Here is a 22536-nt window from a genome sequence, read left to right as displayed (position 1 = left end):
CATCAATGCATGTGTGTTTTTTCATATTCTAAAATGGGAGAAATGATCCAATTCATAGCACAACAGAAGCGTAAGCTGCATTCTGAGCATTGCAGAAAGGGGGCGCTGTTGGGGCAGCCAAGCCTGGACATGCTATCTTGTATAGCCTGTATATCTTGTTGGTGTACTTTTGTCTAGCCAACCATCATGGTGCAGTAATATAAACCTAATATGCAGTTGTATGCAGAAGTTTGGTCACCCCCAGTCAAAATGTTCAAAAAAAATTTGGGACAAAACCTGGTATCTTCTTTTTTTTTTTGGTCATAATTTGAAAATGGCAGCTGCTGTTTATGCTGTGTTAAAATTTCATGATGAGTGTACCAACAGAAATGGTCCAAAATGACTTGCAAAAAAAAAAAATTCTTCTGTAAAGTAAGAAGATATGAGGTTTCGTTACGACAGCAGAAATTTAAAGGTAAAAATAAGCTAACACATCTTCTACAGAGAACATACTTAAATATTGGCATTTTTTATTATTTTTAATGCACAATTACTTAAACTGAACTAAGCACATTGGAAAAAGAGAAAAGGCATCATGGCATTTTAAATTGTATATTTTTTTTTCCCAAAATATTCCAGTCGTGAAATTTCCTCGCTACTAAATATTCCACAGTCACCTGTCAGTGGTATTATAACAAAGTGGAAGAGACTGGGAACGACAGCAACGTAAATGACAGAGCGGGGTCAGCGGATGCTGAGGGGTATAGTGCGCAGAACATTTGCAAACTGTGTTTTGCACACTGTGGAATGAACCCATCCATGCAGTGAAACACCCACATGCATGCACACTAGTGAACATGTACATTAGGGGCAGTGAGCACACTTGCCTGGAGCGGTGGGCAGCCCTATCCACGGCACCCGGGGAGCAATTGGGGGTTAGGTGCCTTGCTCAAGGGCACTTCAGTCATGGACCGTCAGCCGAGGGGATCAAACCAGCAACCTTCTGGTCACAGGGCTGGTTCCCTAACCTCCAGCCCACGACTGCCCCTTCAATTTTGTGTGTCCTGAATTAATATTTTACTTTCCTTGGACATTTGGGCAATCATCAATGCTGAACCCTGCAAATATAATACTTCAGCTACTCCTATGATTTTATTTACAATGCCGTACTCTTCCACCTTTCATTTGCTGGAATACATCTACAGCGGGCAACTGTGTCCAATTCAACTAAATCCTCTGTGACTGCTCAATCTGTCTTGTCTTTCTTTCCGATGGCGCCGTTTGACCTCCTGTTATCCACTTAATCAGATCTAGTCTTTCATCTGGCTGATTTGGCAAACACGCAGGTTAACCTTACGACAGCGGAATCACAGGGGCTCGTTCAGAATGAAAACGAGCTCATTGAATGGACTCATAACGCAATGAGTGGAGTCTGTCTTACCCTGCGTTACGTGGCTAAGCTGTGTGATCTGTGTCTGACCTTAGCTCAGCAAATAGCCTGCCGAGATTACCATGAACTTGACTCTTGGCTCTGTTGCTCAGATTTACCAGCTGCACCAGAAGACGTGTTGCAGGCTGGAACAATGCTCAAAAACCTCCTCCTTTCTCTCAATCTGCCTTGAAAGACAGCATGCTTCTTCCGCTCAGTTAGATGGGATCACAACTACAGGGCTAAGTGCATCGATGTTCTACTCGGGCAACTCATTACTTTATGTTAATTTGTTGTCATGGCCAGAAGCTAGCCAAACAGACCCCACGGCCCTCCATCTGGCTACACAATTTCAAGCCGAGATTGGACGTAGGGCGAATAGGAGCGGGGGGAAAAAATGAATAAGAGAGTCTTTTTAATGGTCTAGTGTGCATTTATTGACTGCTGAGAATTCCCTGAGATTGCGCAGCTACTAAATTGCCTGCTCCCCGGGGTTATTGGTGAAGTCACAATGTAAAGCAATAATTGCCTGGCAATAGTAGATGCAATTTCTATGAAAGCATGTCTCCCCTCTTTGCTTACAAAAGGAGTGACTGGCTAAGCTGCCACGCCACACACCGAGTGTCTTTTCAATGCATGTGAAATGGACTGCGGGAGAAGAAAGCTGCCACGTTGAGTCTGTCTCCTCTGGGATCGTGTGCCTTTACGGGCATTTTGTAGTCTAATCTGACAGGGTAACGTGATAAAAATACAATAAATTGAGCGAGAGAAAGCAAGAACACTGGAAAAAAATACGCTCCTGCCATCACTTCAGTGATCACTAACATTTATTCGAGCGCAAAGCTGTGCATTTATTTATACATTAGTGTTTTTTTAAGGCCTGTACCATGTAAAGGTGTTAGGTGTTGCGACAGAGTCGTCCCATCTCCCAGGAGGTGCAGTGCTGTGGTTTCTGATCAATAGAGCTATAATATGTGTGCTCTCTCATTTACAGCGAGGAGACATTAGAGGTCATTGATTAGCACTTTTACCTTCAGGCCTGCTTGCTATATGAGCAGAAAGTCAATGTAACGCTCTCTTAAAATAAGTGGCTCGGTATGCAGTAACAACACAGCAGGCGGTGCTCCGAGACAATAAGACTGACTGACTGACAGAGTCCTGCATTTGCCTTTGAGCCTCATGTAAAACTAGCTTTCACTTTTCACTTTTGAACTCTCAAGTGGTGTTTTAACCCTTCAAGTCCAGGTTTATCACTCGAGAAGTTCAGTATGTAGTAGGAATTATTCTGTAACTATTATGTAAGTTATGCAGTTATATGCAGAGCTGAGAATGGAAATGTAACTCATTAAATTATTATTTGTTTCTGTAGAATTCAGTTATTGGGTTTCTTTACACTGGTGGTGATAGTACCCAGGGGCTGCGATGTCTGCAATGCAAATATTGCCATTTATTTACCAAATCATGATTCATGCATTAATTACTATCCAGGATGATCATTACCTCCATGTGTCACGACTTTGTATGAGGTGTTGATGTAATGTAATGGTACACTAGTGGTAAATGTAAAATTCGAATGTTTGCACTGCCAAAAAATGTATTAGCCCCAAATCTATTTCAAAAACTGTTGCAAAGCAATGTCTCAGGCACCTGGCAGTGTAGTCATAGCAATTTCATGGAAGAGAATGTGCAGAACTTCTAGTTATTTGCTTCACATATTGGAAAAGGACACAAAATGTAACTGTGCTGTCTCTATAGAGGATATGTGCACCTATTTTCACTTAGAAAATCAACAAAACAGTTTTTAACAACATGATGAGCTTAAGATGAAGCTTGCACTGTGAATAGCAAGCATGGACAGTACATGACAGTGGGGCAGGGTATACAAATAACACTGTGGAAGAGAGGAGCAGCCGTTATTATAACAGTAGTTAAAATACTAGCCGCACATCATTAACCATAATATTAATACGGCTACTACTACTACTACTATTACTACTACTGCTAGTACTACTACTTATACTGCTACTACTAGCACTACTACTAGTACTAATACTACTACTAGTACTACTAGTATTACTACTAATACTGCTACTAGTATTACTACTAATACTAATACTAAGAACAGAATAGAAAAGACTAGGAATATAGAGCATTTATATTTTTTGAATGCATTGTTTGAATGTTTGCTATGCCAAAAAATGTATAAGCCCCAAATTCATTTAAAAAAACTATTGCAAAGCAATGTCTCAGGCACCTGCCAGGGTATTCATAGCAATTTCTATTAGTATTAGTATTACTACTAATACTGCTACTAGTAGTACTACTAATACTAATACTAAGAATAGAATAGAAAAGACTAGGAATATAGAGCATTTATATAAGCTTTAGTTGTAGCAACGTGTCATTTGATCAGGGGTGTCTAATCTGTTGCATTTGACTGTATCTTGTTCCTTTAAAAATACCACTGAATGCTTCTTTGATTATTTCTGGACCATCAGAGATTCATCAGTCAATTTTAATATCCTGATGATCTTATTTTTTTTTATTTCAGATTAAAAAGGAACGCAATACAGTATGATACATTTTGTTTACGTCTTAATTCATTTTGCTTGCCTGTTATTATTAAGATGTCAAGTTTATTATGGTACCCTTAAGCTTCTGTGTTCGTTTGATGCTGTGATTGTGTGCATTGAGTGTAAGAAGGGATGGCATTAGAGTAACCTTTGCTTTTTTCCTATTAGTCCACTGGCAATAATATGCTCAGACGATGGCTCTACAAAGCATTTTCAAAGGCCATCTAATGGCTTCTGCCTGCTGCTGAAATATGTCATTAATGTCTGTGGCGATTATTAGGCTTGTCAGAACTCGGGCTTTGTGCTGCTCTGCTTGTGGATAAAAAGGCTGGAGGGAGGGAGGAAGTGATGAAGGGACTGAGAGAGAGAAAGAGAGAGAGAGAGTGTGAGTGAGAGAGAGAGAATGCATCTCTGAAATCTAAATAGCTTGTACAGACAGTGATGGTTTTGTTGTTTAGTGCAAAGCAGGTTGAAGCAATAGTGCAAAAAAAAATCTAATTTCACAGTTTCACCTCTTACCCCAAATGCAGTCAGTCTTCCAGGACATGTTTGGTGTCTGAAGCTTGCAACCTTAGTTTTGCACTAGGGCTTTTGCACTTTTTGTTTGTTTTTGCTAAGTAATTTTTACAATATTTGGGCAAGAATAATAAGTTTTCACAAGCAACCTGCACATTTTTGCTCCAGTTGAAGTTGCTTTCCCAGCTGACAATTAAGGAAGCTTATATCCAGGTTAGCATTGTGCAAACTTCATGCCTAAATCATCACACCGTGTCCTCAGACTATATCAAGTTGTTCAGTAACTTCTAACAGATTTTCTTGTTGTGGCTTCTGACAGTCCATGATGTGCTGTTGTGTGTAGACACTGAATATAGCATTTAGGCTTCAAAGATAGCTGCCGTTACTGTTTTTAGCTGTGTGACAGACAGATAACAGCGTGTCATACAGTGTCAGGAACACATAAGCATGTGTTTTTTGATGTTTGAGTGGGTCTAGGGGGTCTTTTTGGAAGAATAAGTGTCATTCTCTGCCAAACTTTGTCACTTTAATTGCTATCTAAGTAAACACTTAAAGGAACAGTTCTGTTAAAAATCGGATTCACACTATTTTATACCCCAAATGTGGACAGCCAAGACATTTTTGGTGCCTAAATTTTGCTTCTTTAGTTTAGTGCTAGAGCTATAACGTCACAAACAAACATGAAGTCAATTGTCACCCAAATCTTTTCCATAAATAAGTCCCTAAAACTTCTCACATCCCCGTTAAACCGCATACAGGTCTTCATTGAGGTGGCACAGACTTGTGAGTGTGGTTTAGGACACAGTATGACTTACTAAAAGAACAGAACTTCACTCGCTGAATAGAGCGAGCAGCCGCTTTGGACAGCGGGAGTTCTGACTCTCCTTTGCATGTGTGCACATCACATAGGCATTTAGCTTCCATGCTCCAGCTTGACATGCATGCACTTGAAAGGGAGCTAAATCTTGCAGGTCAGGTGGAATTCGGCACAACGCATTGTCTGAAATAGCTGTCAGGAGCTATTTCAGTCTCATTCATTTTTAAGTCATATTGTGCACTAAAGCATATTGACATGTCTGAGTGACCTTGATTGAGACCTGGATGACTTGGGGATGAATTTACAGAAATATTAGTGACACATCTTGGTTGATTGACTATATCTGGGGTAAAGGGAAAATTGTTTTCAAGTGAATACCTGTGATTTTTCCCTGAGGTATTTTTGGTAACAGTTTCTATGAATGTCATGTTTGTAAGCATCAATAAACACATTCATAACATGTTATAATGCATTTGTAAGGCATCAAAAACATGGCTATTAATATTTATAAAGATGCATTACATGTTATAGCCATGCTTATTATGCATTATGAATTGTTAACATAAGTAGTCTTCATAACAAATTATAAGAGCTCATAAGTTGTATTTGTCCGTTCTAAGTAAAATGAAGCATACTGTAATAAAGCCTCCTCTAGTGTTAAGACTGAAACACTAAAACATACACAGTAAAGCTCATTACAGGCTCATTACAGGCTCATTACAGAGTTTAACCTAGTGCTGCCATCAGTGTTTTACCCAGTGTGGGAAAGTCAATGTACACCACTGTTAATGTGCACCACCGTTAGCCTGGCACTAACTTAACACTGCATATCCACTGTTTGGAGCATCTGAATATTCAGGACTAAAGCCCCAAAGATGCAGCCCTAACAGAAACATCAGAGAGAAATGAAATACTGGAAATCCCAGAGTGTAAATAAACTTTGTATTTGTCTTTACTTTATGCTGTCCGAGCTGGGACTGACTTCTTTTGGATATGACAGTATAACATGTTATTAACACTACTTATAATGCATTATATTAATGATTCATAATGTATAATAAACATGGTCAGTGCAATTCAATTTTATAAATATTTATAAACATATTTCTAATGCCTTATGAATGCATTATAGCATAGTACAAATGTGTTTATAGATGCTTACAACCGTAACATTCATAGAAAGTAATACCATATTTTTTAACCAATCTGCTTATGGAGCAGTGAGTGCACAGGGACCGGGCAGTGATTGTTGTAAATGGACCCTTGTTACAGCTTTAGCTCTCCATCCCCACCTTTGTCCCCGTAGGGTCATCTCCATAAACACTTCTGAAGAAGTTGTTCTGGTGTTTTATGCGAAATAAATTGTGTGTAAGATCGTCATCCCTGCCAAGGTCTCCTTGGCATCCTCTTAGCGTCGGCCATCCTGCTGCCCTGCTTTCGTCCTCTCATCGTCCTTCTCCGTGACTCCTTTTGATCGTCCTCTGTGCACACTCACCGTTAAATTCCGCCTGTTATGTAAAAGGCTGCCTTCGCCGCTGAGGATGCCTGGCAGTGCCACTTTATAGAGGATGCATGTTTCTGCTTTGAGTGCTCAATCAACTGTCACAGTCTGTGTTTGCCAGGCCGCAGCCGTGACGGGAATTCCACACGTTGCAGTGATGCAGGATGAGAGTGATGCCCCAGCAGATAGGAAACACTTTTTGTGCAGGAAATTGCAGCTGTGGTGATTCTGTGCTCAGTGTTGATTTTCTTTTCTCCCCCAATTCTTTTGAGGGTTGGGGCTATTTTGGTGGGATCATTCTTCTTTTTGGTTCCTTTGCTCTCCGGCAAAAATTGGTGACGGAAGCTATAAAGGGGGGATGTTTAAGGAAGCACTAATAGGCTTAACATTTAAAAAAAAAAAAGCGAGTGCAGAAGAGAGGCTGGAGAGAGAGGGAGTGCGGCTCCAAATCAGCCAATCCCAGGGTGCCTCTCCTTTCACGCCCTATAAAAGTCGACATGACACACCGGCATGTTTGTTCTCAGGCTGCAGCGCTGCCCCTGGTGGAGAAAGCGTGCATATGCTCTGTCCGCAGGCACTGATAAGAATAGATAGGGACAGAAAAAGAGAGAAAGAGAGCAACTTTGCCTTACTGGCAATCACATGTTGTGTGAGGTGCCCTCCCTCTTTACTGTTAAATCCCCCAAGGAGTGGAATCTGTGCCACCTGTCATCTCCCAGCACTGTGGTTAACTTGTCCCTTTCAGAAGCACATCCTGCTTCTGTTTAAGCACGAGACGTGATGCTCTTAATATTTAAAAAGGCGTCTGAAGGTCCCCCGTAGGCAGCTTTGAGCATGATTATGCTTGGATACCTATTCAAAAACACCACTGAGGATTTAAAGCCTGTAAAACGCTGTTCAACCCAGCCCAAGTAATTGATATAGAGTAAGTCTAAATCTACAGTCTGAGGGTTAAGAGGAAAATGCAGGGAAAAAGGAAGAGTAGAAGACTTTTTCCCATTTGATTGACAAGAATGTAAACCTGAGTAATTTGAGGGAATACAAAGGACCAACACGAACGATAAACATTTCTAAACTGACTTATAGTCCTATAAAAAATGTAAAACACCCGGTCAAATTCTAAGTGTAAATACGTTACATTCTCTGCAGGGAACAAATTTAAATATGCCATTTTTTGCAAACTGTAGTGCACAATTTTTGTATAGTTGCTGCTAAAAGATAATAAAACACAAAATATTCCAAATCTTTGGAAAATGGCAAAAATGTCAAGCATTTTTTTGAGCACCAGCAACATCTTTTCATGAAATTAAAATCATAATAAAATATCTCCTCTTCTTCCTACAAACACAGCTACGATGTAGATGGCAGGGTTCAAATCTACACTTGCTGTAGAATTTCTCTGCTTGTCTCAGTGAGCAGTGAGTGAGAAATAATTCACAGCTAATTACAGAACGCTTTTGTTGTCACTGGTGATAACGGAGGCTTCTGAGAGTGAAACTGCGCTGTGAGCTCAGTCTGTACAGCTCTTTAGTCATTACCCAGATTTTTTCTTATTGCAGATTCTGAATGTATTTTCTTATCCATATATTGTTCGTCAGTTCTAAAATACAGATCCAAAGCTTGAAATCACTCCCCTTATTGATTTTTTTTTTTGTTTTAAATACAGTAACGACTTTTAAGTATTTAACATTTAAAAAAAATATTTAACAAATATTATTACAAACTGTTTGACAACAAATTTGATGGTTTGTGCAATACATCAATGATTCTCTAGAAAGATAATATAATAGATCAGAATTGTCTACATATTTCTATTCTGTGTTGAAACACAGTCTGTCTTGCTGTTTTTATGTGCGTGTGTACACTTTTTTTTTATTTACACACACACACACACACACACACACACACACACACACACACACACGTATATGTATGTATATGTATACATTTACATTTACAGCATTTAGCAGACGCTCTTATCCAGAGCAACTTACAAGAATATATATATATGTATCTGTGTATGTATATATGTGTATCTATTTATATATATATATACATACATATGTGTGTGTGTGTGTGTGTGTATGTGGGTGTGTGTTCAAAGTGCTATTAGGAGAGGGAAAACGTTTTTCTTATTGTTAATAATTCTGTAATAATTTAGTAATTAACGTAATTTAGTACTTTTTTTTTTTTTTTTTTTTTTAACCTTTTTTTTTTTTTTGAACCTGTCCAAATTTCGAATGCTATTTGTCCGTTCATCATGACAGTTTAACACCAAAGGTAACTGGAGTGGAAGAACTAATATATATATGTGTGTGTGTATGTATATATATATATATATATATATATATATATAAATATATATATAAATATATATATATATAAATAGAGAGGGAGAGAGAAAGACAGTAATATTGTAGTTTGTCTCAATCTGCACTATGCTGTGTCAAAGACAGATTCCTTCTCAGTGCTGTCTTACGTCTGATTAGTACTCTAAGGGTTAAAAAGCAGAAGCATGGCGGATGGCGGAGTGGAGCTGCTGCTGCTGCCGGGCTGAGAGTGCTGGCTGAGATCATTACAGTTATTACCGCCTCTCTCCTCTCTCATTAGCTCAGCCTTCCTCCTCATCTCTTCCTCGCCATCAAAAGCCTGTTTGGGCTGAGGACGAGAGCGCCACATGTTTGGTAACCGGCGAAATAAAGTGTCTCCTCATCACCTTCGTAATTAGCTCCTAGCTGTCACGTCCTGTTGGCTTGAGCGAGGCAGGGAAAATGAGGTTTTGTGTGCATGAAGTACGGCCCTGCCGTTCATGTGGCAGCGGTAGGGCACAAACAGTGGCGGCATAAAATGCCCACAGGACAACCTTCAAATCTCCCACCCACTGCACAGGAGGATTAGCAGCAAATCCTGCCTGACAAAAAGTGTTTACTCTCTCCACAACAAGCCCTAAGAAAGATCACCCTGAACTAACCAAGTTCCAGCGTGGACCAGTGAACAAGCTTCAGGAAGAAAACCAGGGCTGTCGCTGATTGATATTTGTAATGATCTATCAGATATTTTGATTTATCAAAAGATTAAGCATTTTACAAAAATATCAGACATGTAAATTGAACTTATTTATTACTTGAACAGTAATAAACTGTGCACAGCCTGTCAAAGACTCCAAAAATCTGTTAGAGAAAGATACATCAGGAGGACTGTGTGTGTGTGTATGTATATGTGTGTGTGTGTGTGTGTGTATAGATATGTGTATGTGTGTGTATATATATATATATATATATATATATATATATATATATATATATATATATATATATATATATGTATATATGTATATGTGTGTGTATATATGAAATGAAAACACTTGTTTTACAGAGATTATACTTCTGCACATTTTAATGCCCAGTTACTGAATTGAACTGAATTGAGAAAAAAAAAAAAGACAAACTGTAGCTTGTGCAAACGTTATGGCAAATTTAATATTGTGAGTTTTATTTATTATTTATTATTTATTTATTGTATTTTAAACCCAGGAAATAAATTGAAATTGAGCATTAAAGCTGCAGAAAAATGTAATTTATGTATTATATCATAAAAATTGCATTTAACTGAGCAGAGATGAAAAAGTGCAAAGAATGTGTACAGAAACGAAGGGATGAGTGTCAACATCATTTGCAAAATTCAGAAAAGTCACACCCTTCTTAGATACTGTTGCTCTGTCTGCCCTAACATCCAAACTAGCACTCGTCTCAGTGTTGTTCTATAAAATTATTTATTGCTTGAACTGATATTGAAATGAGTCGTCATGCATACAGTGACCAAAATAGAGTAACGTAATTCTGCCTGTTAATAGACTTGACATTGAGCTTACATTGAACTTTGCTTTCTTTGGAAGGGAATGTGTGTCAGTCATTACTTTGCAAATGATCCGTTTGAAGTGGAGCCAGAAATGTACTTGAAAGCTGAAAAGTATTGGCTTTTAAACCTACTCAAATGTATAGAAGTGTAGAGTGTGCTGACTAATAAACATTACCTATCCTCGCATAAAGACAAATAAAAGTGGCTGCAGTTTCATAACACTATGAATATGAATCTGGATAGTGTAGGTTAGTGTAAATGTGCAGGCAAGAGGAAAAAAAGCTCCTGGACTTTGAGGTTTGTAGCGAATATTTTGAAGATCTAAATAAAAATGTAAGGTAAAAGTAAAAGTGTGATTTTTCTCTCAGAGATTTAATTGAAAGTATTCAATTCCAATAATATTCAAGTGGAAATCTTCCACAATAGGGCTTATATACAGTACCGAAGTACAATTCCTCAAGTATTTTCCAATCCATTTATATGGTTATGTCTATCAAGCTGTTTCTTACTGTTTTAAGCCAAGCAACTGTGACAGGCCTAAAGAAAATACCGCATGTGTATGTATGCATGCACACAAGCACCCACAGCAGGCGTTTTTACCCTAATTAGGTATATGAGGCCTTTGTCAGTTGAATGATGATTTGAGTCAGATGACTGCTTCCCCATGCAGGGCCATTCTCAGCACAAAAGGCATGTCTTTTGTTGGGGTGAGGGGTTAAGGGAGCTCATTTCACGGCACTTTATTTGCTCCGGTCCCAAAGGGATGTCCCTCTGTGAACGCCATCAACTCCACCAGCTGGCACCGGGGCCACGACAGCACAAAGATCTCTGTAAAACTGACGTCCCATTCAATCACAATTTAAGACAAATGAGAGGACCGCGTGCGAGGGGAAAGTGTTATGTTTCGTTTGTTTTTAAACTTTTTTTTAATGAAATTATATTCAGTCTGAATGTATGAAGTAAAATCAAACAAATGTATTTGAGACATCATAGATCAAACCCCCCCCCTGCTTTATGAGTTTCTGTATTTTTATAGTTAAATACATGCATATCATTTAGGTAAGGCATAGAAAATGGCAATTTTTAATACGTAAATAATGTAAATTTGTAAATGACCATTTTATAAAGTGTTTATAAAGTATTTCTTACTATAGGATTACATTGATCTGATTATTTGCCTACTGTGTACTTTTCTATTCTGCGGTGAAATCGATTTCTCTTTTCAGTTTTGTGTGTTACCTACCTGAAACAGCTACTTTATTGTGCTGTGAATATGATTTCATATTTCTCTAACGGTCCTTTCTTTTAGTTTTGAACCCGATGCTTCCGTTCAGCGCTGGGATTAAATCAGAACACAACTTGCGTGTTAAAAACGTGATCAGAGCGTATTGTATACGTGCTTCTAATGGCCTGTTGCTTTAAGTAAGCAGCTGCAAAAAGACTTGGAAAAAGGCTCACATTTGTGTGTCCTTGTTTTGAAGGAAGTCTGCTGACTCAAGAACAGCTGGCTGGGGGGGGGGGGGGTAATGTGTTCATGCCACCTCTTTGACAGTGATGTAAATGGAGGAAAAGAGAATCGAAGAATTGGAAGTGAATTGGGCCTAATATAAAGCATCAAGTCTGAATCAGTGGCTGGTTGCACCAGCTGTGCCTAAGTTCAAACGTAGGCTGGTTGTAACGTAAGTGTTTACGTGTAAGTGTAAGTCCAGGTTTATGCATTACTAAATTGGGTTGCACCACCAACTAGTCCTAATGTTGAACTTAGTAGTTACCTACTAAGTTACTTAGTACAAACCATCAGAAACCACGTAGAAAGCACAGAAAACACCAAAAGCATGACTTTTGACGCTATATGCTGTGGTTTTACTTGCAGCTCTAACAACCGCCCTGGTTTAAACTCCGAGCATGAAGCTATACACCCTCAGCTCCAGCTCTGCGAGACTCAGCAGGTGCACGGCTAAACAGATCTGCTGTTGTGTCGGTTGTCCAGAAACCGTCGTTTAAAAAGCTGCATGCTTGGTTACAGACAATGGCTGTAGATAAGTTAATTAGTTTTATTCCGTTTAACTGATACACATCGTTCTGTTCCATGCTGGATAGTTTTTCTATTGAAAAAGTCAGAGCCAACTGCTGCGGCAGGTTTACTGATTCGTTTTGAACATGCTATTGTCATGTTAAAGCAACATACGTGTTAGTTAGTTATTACTAGTTAAGACATGACTCGCGGATTTGTGGTGCAACAAAATTTAGTGAAAAGATAGTTTGAAACGAACTCGTTAAATAAGGGCTTAATAAAGATTTTATGCCTGGTGCAACACAGTCCTGCTCTCACCAAGCCCTCACTAAAAACAGGTCTACTCAGGCCTCTGCTCTTTGTGGTCATCCTTGTATGTTTTATCCGTCTTATTCTGTCTTGGCCCGTGTGTTTATTGTAGTTGCGTTCGTGTTGTGATTGTATTCTGTTGTACTTCGTGTCTGATTAGGGTTTATGCTCTTGCTGTTAATGTCTAGTCTATGTCTCGGTCCCTGTGTTATTACTGTCTGGTTATTTCATTCCTCTGTGGTTGGGTTGACAGTTCTTCTTGATCTTGAAGCCTTTAGCAAACCTAAACATGTGTGTGTGTGTGTATGTGTCGTGCAGGTCCACAGACGCTCAGCGGAGAGGCTCAAGGACCTGTGCTGTGCTAACCGCGGCACATTCATTAAGGTAGGGCAGCACCTGGGTGCCCTGGACTACCTCCTACCTGAAGAGTACACCAGCACCCTCAAGATCCTGCACAGTAGGGCGCCTCAGAGCAGCATGGAGGAGATCCAGCAGGTCATCAGAGAAGACCTGGGCAAGGAGGTCAGCAGCTTTGCTCCTACAATGAAGTCATTATTCGGCTAAATATCTCATTTACACATGTTACACGTTTTCTCTTTACCCTGAAAGGTAAATGGTCAGCTAAGGCACGGTTTATATCTGAATTTTGTATGTTTAGTTTGGCGCTGGAGCTACAAGACTAATGTAGCTAAGAAGTAATGAAAACCCTTACGCTACCAGTTACTGTTGTGCAAACTGAAATCATCAAACATTTGCCTTAAACAGCATTATGTTGTTAGATAATATCAAATAGACTTGCTTATGTAGTTTCTACATGGTCTCCAGACACAAAACATGTCTTGACTGAGTGATATTTGGGCTAAAACTGTTTAGTTCAGATTTTTTTGGCTGAATCATCACTTTAAATTGACCCCTGGACCCTTATCAGACACTGGTTTACAAATAAATCACCACTGATTTCAGTTAATTAATTCATCTGTCATCTCACCACTTATTAAGGTTGTCTTTAACTATTATTTCTCAACTTTAGTTTTTCTTTTACTTGTTTTGCCATTAGTCTGTTTTGGAATGCAAAGCATGCGCCTGTCAAATATCGGTGGAGACCTCAAGATCATAGAGAGATCACATCTGGTCGTATCTCTGTAATCGTCTGGCTGGCCCGGTGCACTAGGGTTAATGTTATCTGAGGAAAATTGGACGGGACCGGAGTGACTGAAGGCCGAGGCTTCCCTTGTCCTCTCCTGTCAGCACTTTTGTTCTTCTTGTCAGAAGTGCTTTCTGAAAGTGCTCTGCTTCAAGAATGTTTTGACAGGCTTTTAAATTTGGGCTCATCGGTTTTGGTGGAGGTAATTGTTCTGTTTCGTCGAGGATGACACTTTCGGGTCCCCTGTCAGCTCGTGTGCTGACGTTTATGTTCGTGTCTGCTGGCTTGCTCCTCTGTCATCCTATCCTTTCATCTGCATTACAGAATTAGTCCATGTAGCGTATGACCCATACAGATGCTTAAAGGTCAGATTTATACACTCTTGACCTGAGAGTTCACTAGACCGTCTAATCCTACATAGAAATGCCTATGGCCCTCTATAGCCCTTTATATGGTCTTCTATATAGTGTTTATGTATGTATACGTATACGTTACTATACACATATGTATAGTAATGCCTATAGCCCACCTACATAGCCCTGTATAATTAATTGTAGGGCCTTCCTATAGCCCTATAGCTCTACATAGTATTGGCTTTACGTCATCATGCATCCCTATTTGCCCATAACATCTCATATAGTAATGTACTGTTCATATAACTTTATGTAATAATATCTATGGTACTCCACAGAGCCAGATGTTTCAATGGCTCTCCATATAGCCCTGTAGTTAGTATATAGTAATCTATATACCCCTAGGTAGCCTTTGATATTAAAGCCTACAGCCCCCTTATAGCCCTTAGTAATTCCTCAAGTATATTTTACTTCCTATAATCTTTCAAATATCACTACATGGTAATGCCTATAGCATCCATATATCCCTACAAATACATATAGCCATCCATATAGTCCTATATAGAATGGTCTAATTCCGTCCATACAGCCCACATAATAATGCCTATAGCCATCCATATAGCCTCTATACAAATGAATTTAGCCATGCATATAGTCCTGTGTAATAGTCCCTACAGCACTCCATATATTCCTATACTAAACTACCTATATTCATCCATATATCACTACATAATAATGCCTATAGCCTTTTATAGAACTACCTATTGCTGTCCATACAGCCCTACATAATAATGCCTATAACCACACATATTGCCTCCATTACAATGCCCATAGCCATTCATGTAGCTCTATGTGACAATACCTATAACCCTCCCTATAGTCCTGTAATAATGCTTAAAGCCCATATTCATCCATATATCCCTACATAATAATGCCTGTAGCCTTATATAGAGCTGCATATTGCTGTCCACATAGCCTGGCCATACATAGTAATGCTTGTAGCCCTCCTTATATCTCTGTATAATACTGTATAATAATACATACAGCCCTTTGTATAGCCCTGCTTAAAAACCCCTATTATATTGCTTTTTTTATTACCAGTTATCACACTACTCCTCTCCTGCCTTGTGGTTTTCCAACAGTTTTTTTGCGGTTATTGTGTGAAGTGAAGTGAATTAGAATTACAGAATAATACACACTAATCGCTCACGGACGGTCTCAGCAGGTAGTGATTAGAGCGTGTGCTGATGCTCCTCTGACCTTGAGAGGACAACAGCTCGTCTGTGGCGCCTTAGCGAGATGATCACATCTTTTGCAGTTTTATTATTGCAATTATTAGCTCTAATAGATCACTCTGTCTCTGCTCTCGTCCCTCCTCCCATCACACATACCCCCCCTGGCAGGCGACAGCACCAGCTCAGGCTGCAGCATTACGTAATCCCAGCCTGGTCGCGACTGGTTTGTGGAGGTTTAGGGGCAATTTTTTTTCCCTTCAGCGCACATGCATGTGTGCGGGGTGTGTGTGGTGAAAGGAAAGGCATTTGCAGACGCTGTGTGTCGGCGGTGGGAGATGGACCCGTCACGGCTCGTTGAGCCCAGTGCAGCAGGAGAATAATCCGTCTGTCTGAGTGTCAAAATAAAAGTCCCCCCCCCACCCCATCCCATCCCCCCTTTCCACCTCTCCCTGCTTTTGTCTCTCTCTGTCTGTCTGGCCGTAGCTTGTCTTCCTACTCTGTGGACTTGTAGATGCAGTGGAGCAGGAGCATTATTGTGGTGTAGAGATGAATTTTCTGTCAGCCAGGTCCTTCTTCTTTTTTCCAGATCTGTCAGTGCAGATCAGTTCTGCGAGGACTGCCGGTATTAAACGGGGCGAGACTACGTTGGCAGCGTTGAACATGGTCTGCACAGGGGGCAGTGTTGCTGCCAGGCCTTTTAGAGCGACTCTCCCGTGCTCTGGGCTAATCTACAGCATCCCTCTCCTCCCTTCATATTTATTTATGAGCCTTGGCACGGTCGCACGCAAGCCAAAGCTGTTACACACAGCCCTGGATCCATTTAGATAAGGAATTATTGATATCACAGAGACGAAGGGAGGAATAAAGACACCAGTCCAGGCTTCAGGTTGCCTTCCTGCTATCTCTCCAGTTCACTCTCCTTTAAGGTCTTAAGCTGTGGAAATGTTATTCTCACAGATTCTCCTCTATTAATAAAGCCAAACTTTAAACAGGGACCATTCAGTTCACTGATGGCAAAGTGTGCTGTCTTAGAGCGTGTTTTTTTTTTTTTTCTCCTAAAATATTTAAAAGCATTCACAATGTAACTGTAATAATAAACAGCAACAAAAGAATAACATAATAAAAAATAATAAATAATAAATAAAATAATAATAATAATGAGAAATGGGAAGATATTCTAAACAAAAATTAGAAATATTTATACAACCCCGTTTCCAAAAAAGTTGGGATGCTGTGCAGAATGTAAATAAAATTAGGATGCAATGTAAACCATATTTTTATGGTTTTATGTTCAGTGCTGACAGGTCTGGACTGCAGGTCATTTTAGCACCAGGAATCTTAATACGGAGCAATGCTGTTGTAATATATGCAGAATGTGGTTTGGCATAGTCTTGCTAAAATAAGCAAGGCCTTCCCTGAAAAAAGACTTCGTCTGGATGGCAGCATATTGCCAAAACAAGTATTCAGCATTAATGTTGCCCTCATAGATGTGCCAGTCACCCAGGCCATGTGCACTAATGCCCTGTACCATCATGAATACTGTTTTTTTTTTTTTTTAACTGTGTGCTGATAACAAGTTGAGTGGTATATGGTCCGGAGGGCACAGTGTCCATGATTTCCAAAAAGAATTTCAAATGTTGATTCATCGGACCAGATGACACTTTTCCACTTCCCCTCAGTTCATTTAAATTAGCTCAGGCCCAGAGAAGGTGGCAGCATTTCTGGATCCTCTTTATATCTGGTTTCGTCTTTGCATTTTGTAGTTTTAACTTTAACTTGTGGATGCAGCGACAAACTCTTTTCACAGACAGTGTTTTTCAGAAGTGTTTCTGAGCCCATGCGGTGATTTACGCTAGAGAATCATGCCTGTTTTTAATGCAGTGCTATCTGAGTGCCCAAAGATCATGGCCAGCAAATACTGGTTTTTGGCCTTGACTCTTGTGTACAGAGATTTCTCCAGATTCCCTGAATCTCTTAATTTTATCATGTACAGTAGATGATGAAAAGCAAAAGTTCTTTGCTATTGTGCGTTGAGAAATGTTATTCTTTAGTTGTTGGACTAATTGCCCACAGTTTTTCACAGAGTGATGAACCCCTCCCCATCTTTACTTCTGAAAGACTTCTCTGGGATGCTGTTTGTATACCCAATCATGGTACTGACCTGTTGCCGATTAACCACCAGGTGTGTTTACCAGTGTTTTGTTCCCCTGTTGAAACTTTTTGGGAATGTGTTGTTGTCATCAAATTCAAAATGAGCATATATTTTTCAAAAAACAATAAAATTCCTCAGTATCATCGTTTGATTTGTTTTCTTTGTATTATTGTCAATGGAAATTTAGAGTTAAATGATTTGCATATCATTGCATTTTGTTTTTATTTACATTTTGCACAGCATCCCAACTTTTTTGGAAATGGTGTTGTACTTTCAGCCTCTATTATGACAAAATGAAAAAAAAAGAAATATCTATTATTATTATTATTATTATTATTATTATTATTATTATCAAACATCAACCAATATTAAACATTCCTAGATTGAATTCTGTCTCATTTTAAAGCTATGTCATGATTCATATTACTTAAAGCTTTTTAAACAAGCCACAGGTCCATTGAGCCGACAGCTCTTGCTGTTCTAAGTGACACATACTGTAGATTTTGCTTGCCTAATTAAAAGGGAGTCTTACATCATGCCTTGGACAATTTGCCGTGATTGTTAAGCACACTTTCGCTAACTTTTTCTGTTGTCTCGGCTTTGATGCATATTTTTAGCTGCTCTTTTGTGATGAATGTTTTTCATCCCAGAATACAGAGCGGGTAATTTGCTCTCTGAATGAGAATGCAGGCGGGGTTGGACTGATTATATACCTCCCCGTGCTTATGGAATACGCAGTCTTTCCTTTCAGATTAGAGCAAAAAGAGAGGCTCCGCAGAACAGGCCTTTTTTAGTTCAGATTTTTATCACTTCTAAGCGAAAAGCTTTATGGAGTTCTAGTGTTCTGAAGGCAGCCCTGTTCCATGCAGAGGGACAGATTTACTGGAATCACATAATTTGCTGCCACGTTACAAGTGTTTTATTTGCTACGGTTGATTTAACTGATTTTAACATATTAATTTAACTGAATATTTTCCTTCATGCCCTAAAAGCTAAGGCTGTGATGGCTCATGTGCGTGAGCTGGGCTCATTCAGCGTTCAGCCCTTGCCATCTTGAAAGTATAAATGGTCTCTACAGATTTTAAGCGTCAGTGTATGAGACGTATTAAAGGCAGTAGGCTTGTCACAATTATTAGAATGTATTGTAAACATCTGAGCTGACTGCAGCTAAACACAGGAAAAGCTCAAAAAAGAGAGAGCACATATATTGATGCATAACTAAAATGTATTTATTTTGTGTTAACACCTTTAGAGGGTGACTGTGAGTAACGTTTATTTGATGTTTGTTAATGATGCCTTTAGAGGGCAGCGGTGAGTAATGTTTGTTTATTTGATGTGTGTTAATGACACCTTTAGAGGGCAGCGGTGAGTAATGTTTGTTTATCTGATGTTTGTTAATGACGCCTTTAGAGGGCAGCGGTGAGTAACGTTTGTTTATTTGATGTTTATTAATGACACCTTTAGAGGGCTGCGGTGAGTAATGTTTGTTTATTTGATGTTTATTTATGAGGCCTTTAGAGGGCAGCGGTGAGCGACGTTTGTTTATTTGATGTTTGTTAATGATGCCTTTAGAGGGCAGCAGTGAGTAACGTTTGTTTATTTGATGTTTATTAATGAGGCCTTTAGAGGGCAGCGGTGAGTAACGTTTGTTTATTTGATGTTTATTAATGAGGCCTTTAGAGGGCGGCGGTGAGTAACATTTGTTTATTTGATGTTTATTAATGAGGCCTTTAGAGGGCAGAAGTGAGTAAACTTTGTTTATTTGATGTTTATTAATGACGCCTTTAGAGGGCGGCAGTGAGCGACGTTTGTTTATTTGATGTTTATTAATGAGGCCTTTAGAGGGCAACGGTGAGTAACGTTTGTTTATTTGATGTTTATTAATGAGGCCTTTAGAGGGCGGCGGTGAGTAACATTTGTTTATTTGATGTTTATTAATGAGGCCTTTAGAGGGCAGAAGTGAGTAAACTTTGTTTATTTGATGTTTATTAATGACGCCTTTAGAGGGCGGCAGTGAGCGACGTTTGTTTATTTGATGTTTATTAATGACGCCTTTAGAGGGCGGCAGTGAGCGACGTTTGTTTATTTGATGTTTATTAATGAGGCCTTTAGAGGGCGGCGGTGAGTAACATTTGTTTATTTGATGTTTATTAATGAGGCCTTTAGAGGGCAGAAGTGAGCGACGTTTGTTTATTTGATGTTTATTAATGAGGCCTTTAGAGGGCAGAAGTGAGTAACGTTTGTTTATTTGATGTTTATTAATGACGCCTTTAGAGGGCAGCGGTGAGTGACGTTTGTTTATTTGATGTTTATTAATGACGCCTTTAGAGGGCAACGGTGAGTAACATTTGTTTATTTGATGTTTGTTAATGACGTCTTTAGAGGGCAGCAGTGAGTGACGTTTATTTGATGTTTGTTAATGACGCCTTTAGAGGGCGGCAATGAGTAACGTTTGTTTATTTGATGTTTGTTAACTCATTAAAAAGGCGGCAGTGAGTAACCTTTGCTTATTGAATGGTTACTAATAACACCATCAGAGGGCGGCAGCGAGTGATGTTTGATAATGTGATGCTGAGTTTCACCTGTTTCTCCTATCAGTTGGGGCTATTGAGTATTAACGGCTAGGAGGCAGGATAGCTAATGAGCCCGCTTGGCTGCTTAATAGTTTCATACAGGGAACAAAAAAGACAGTTAAATTGTTAATCACAATTATTTTCATGGCAAATTCAATGACCTAGAGTGCAGTCCAGTAAGCCACTGATTGTATAGACTCAAAGGTTATGCTTTAACATGATGTACTGTGTAGCTTTTGGCCACTACTGAAGAAAACTTAACATATGCATGAAATTAAGTCATTGTATAGACGCATTTCTCCAAGGTCATGCTTCAGCATTTTACAGCCGTCTCTTGAGAGCACAATCAAGACTTTATCCAGTCCCGGCTCCAGCCCTCAGCACCCTGTTTGAGAGGAAGTGCCGCACAGGCCCAACAGCACTGCATAGTTCAATTATGCAAATATTTATCAAGCATAATTATCACATTCAGTTGAAAAATGGAGCTAATTACTTTACACTACTTCTTAGGAGGCCCGCAGAGGAAAAAAGAGGCAAATCTGTTCACATGGGAGAACTTGAGCGAGAGCTGGATCCAGGAGGCAGGCCTTGGGCTGCAGTTTCATAGTTGAATTATTGATGCTATGACAGTCTTAGCTTGTATTCTATTTTCTTTTTATGATGTCTTATTTATCACGGTAGGCAAGGGCTGCAGCCTTAGAGCCATTCATCAGCACATCGTTTGTTTTTCTCCTGAATGTTTTTGGCAATTGCATGAGATCAGTTTTTTTGAAGAACAGTGTATTTGTTATGTTTGCAACCGACTGAATGGCATATGGCGTTTGTATGTGTATAAAATGTGTCGATATTTTGTGATAAGCTGCAGGTACAGATAGTGAGGAGCCCTCAGGGCTTTCTAGATCTTCTCTGATTCTCTGAAGGTTTCTGGGAACTAAAAATTGCTTGTCTGTAATTTGTAGCTCATGTTTATGTAACAGAACCATCATGCTTATTATTTTTAAAATCTGCAGGTGCTGTAGTGATACGCTTAGGCCCAATCCCATTTCACCCCTCACCCATACCACTTAGCCCTTACCCCTCTGTGTCTCGTGTTCTTGTCTAGGGGAAAGGTGTCCCAATTTTTGTTGAGGTAGAGAGATAGGACAAAGTACGACACGGCCCTCGAAACTGAGGTTTTTCAGAGACTCACTCTGTTTAGAGTGTTATGAAAAAAAAGAAAAACAGCACGATGGCTGTGCAAATGACCGAAGAAACCCACAAATGTAATTGTTTTCTCTGTTAAAAGATTACGATAACCTTTGTATTATCTTAGCTGTTTCAATGTATTATGGCTCTTTTCCTCATAAGTACGCCAGTGTCTCAGTAGCTAGCTAGGTAAATTTCCTGTTCCACCTTAACTGGTGCAGCAATTACATTCTGGTGCCTCAGGTATCAGACCTGCTGCACCATTTAAGGTCATATCACTGAAGAATTAGGGGTGGATGATGATTAATAATAGTCTCTTTAAAGTTTGATATTTATGGCATCTGACAGATGCTCTTATCCAGAGCAACTTACAATTTGATAATTTTACACAGGGGGGGGCCAAGGTGGTGTTAGGAGTCTTGCCCAAGGACTCTTATTAGTACAGTGTAGGGTGCTTACCCTGGTGGGGGATTGAACCCCAGTCTACAGTGTCGAAGGCAGAAGTGTTAATCACTATACTACACCAACCACTGTATACCTCTTTAAAGGCATATGATGCCCTATTTTAACTAAAGACCAGCAGTGAGGAGCTGAACTTTACCCTCCTTCAGACTGGTAGGGTTGCCTACAGAGCAGTGCTAGTAACATGTTGATGAAGTAATGTTCTTTTTAATTGAGGGTCCCATTTCACAGGGGACCATTTCAATCACTACCCCTGTAACTCTGTTCCAAAAGGCACGGTGCCCACTAAACGTGTAATTAACATCAAATAAACAAATATTACTCATCATAGGCCTTCTGGAATTTCTAGTGTGTATATAGTCGGTGTATATAGACTGACCGATAGTCTAACTTAGTGGTTCTCAAACCATCAGTGACATACATAGAACCTTCAGAA

At 39.5% G+C, this 22536-nt stretch overlaps 1 protein-coding gene across 3 annotated transcripts in view; it reads left to right on the top strand.

Annotated features, from left to right (window-relative positions):
* Positions 1-22536, top strand: part of adck1 (aarF domain containing kinase 1) — a 232113-nt gene that overhangs the window by 43993 nt on the left and 165584 nt on the right. For all 3 annotated transcript variants that reach the window (XM_037542298.1, XM_037542299.1, XM_037542300.1), the window contains exon 4: positions 13315-13518. In XM_037542298.1, the coding sequence (XP_037398195.1) occupies positions 13315-13518 (204 nt within the window). The remainder of the gene's footprint in view (positions 1-13314; positions 13519-22536) is intronic.

Source organism: Pygocentrus nattereri, chromosome 10 (assembly GCF_015220715.1).
Source record: "Pygocentrus nattereri isolate fPygNat1 chromosome 10, fPygNat1.pri, whole genome shotgun sequence".
Classification (NCBI taxonomy): Eukaryota; Metazoa; Chordata; class Actinopteri; order Characiformes; family Serrasalmidae; genus Pygocentrus; species Pygocentrus nattereri.
This window is presented reverse-complemented; position numbering and strand designations above follow the sequence as displayed.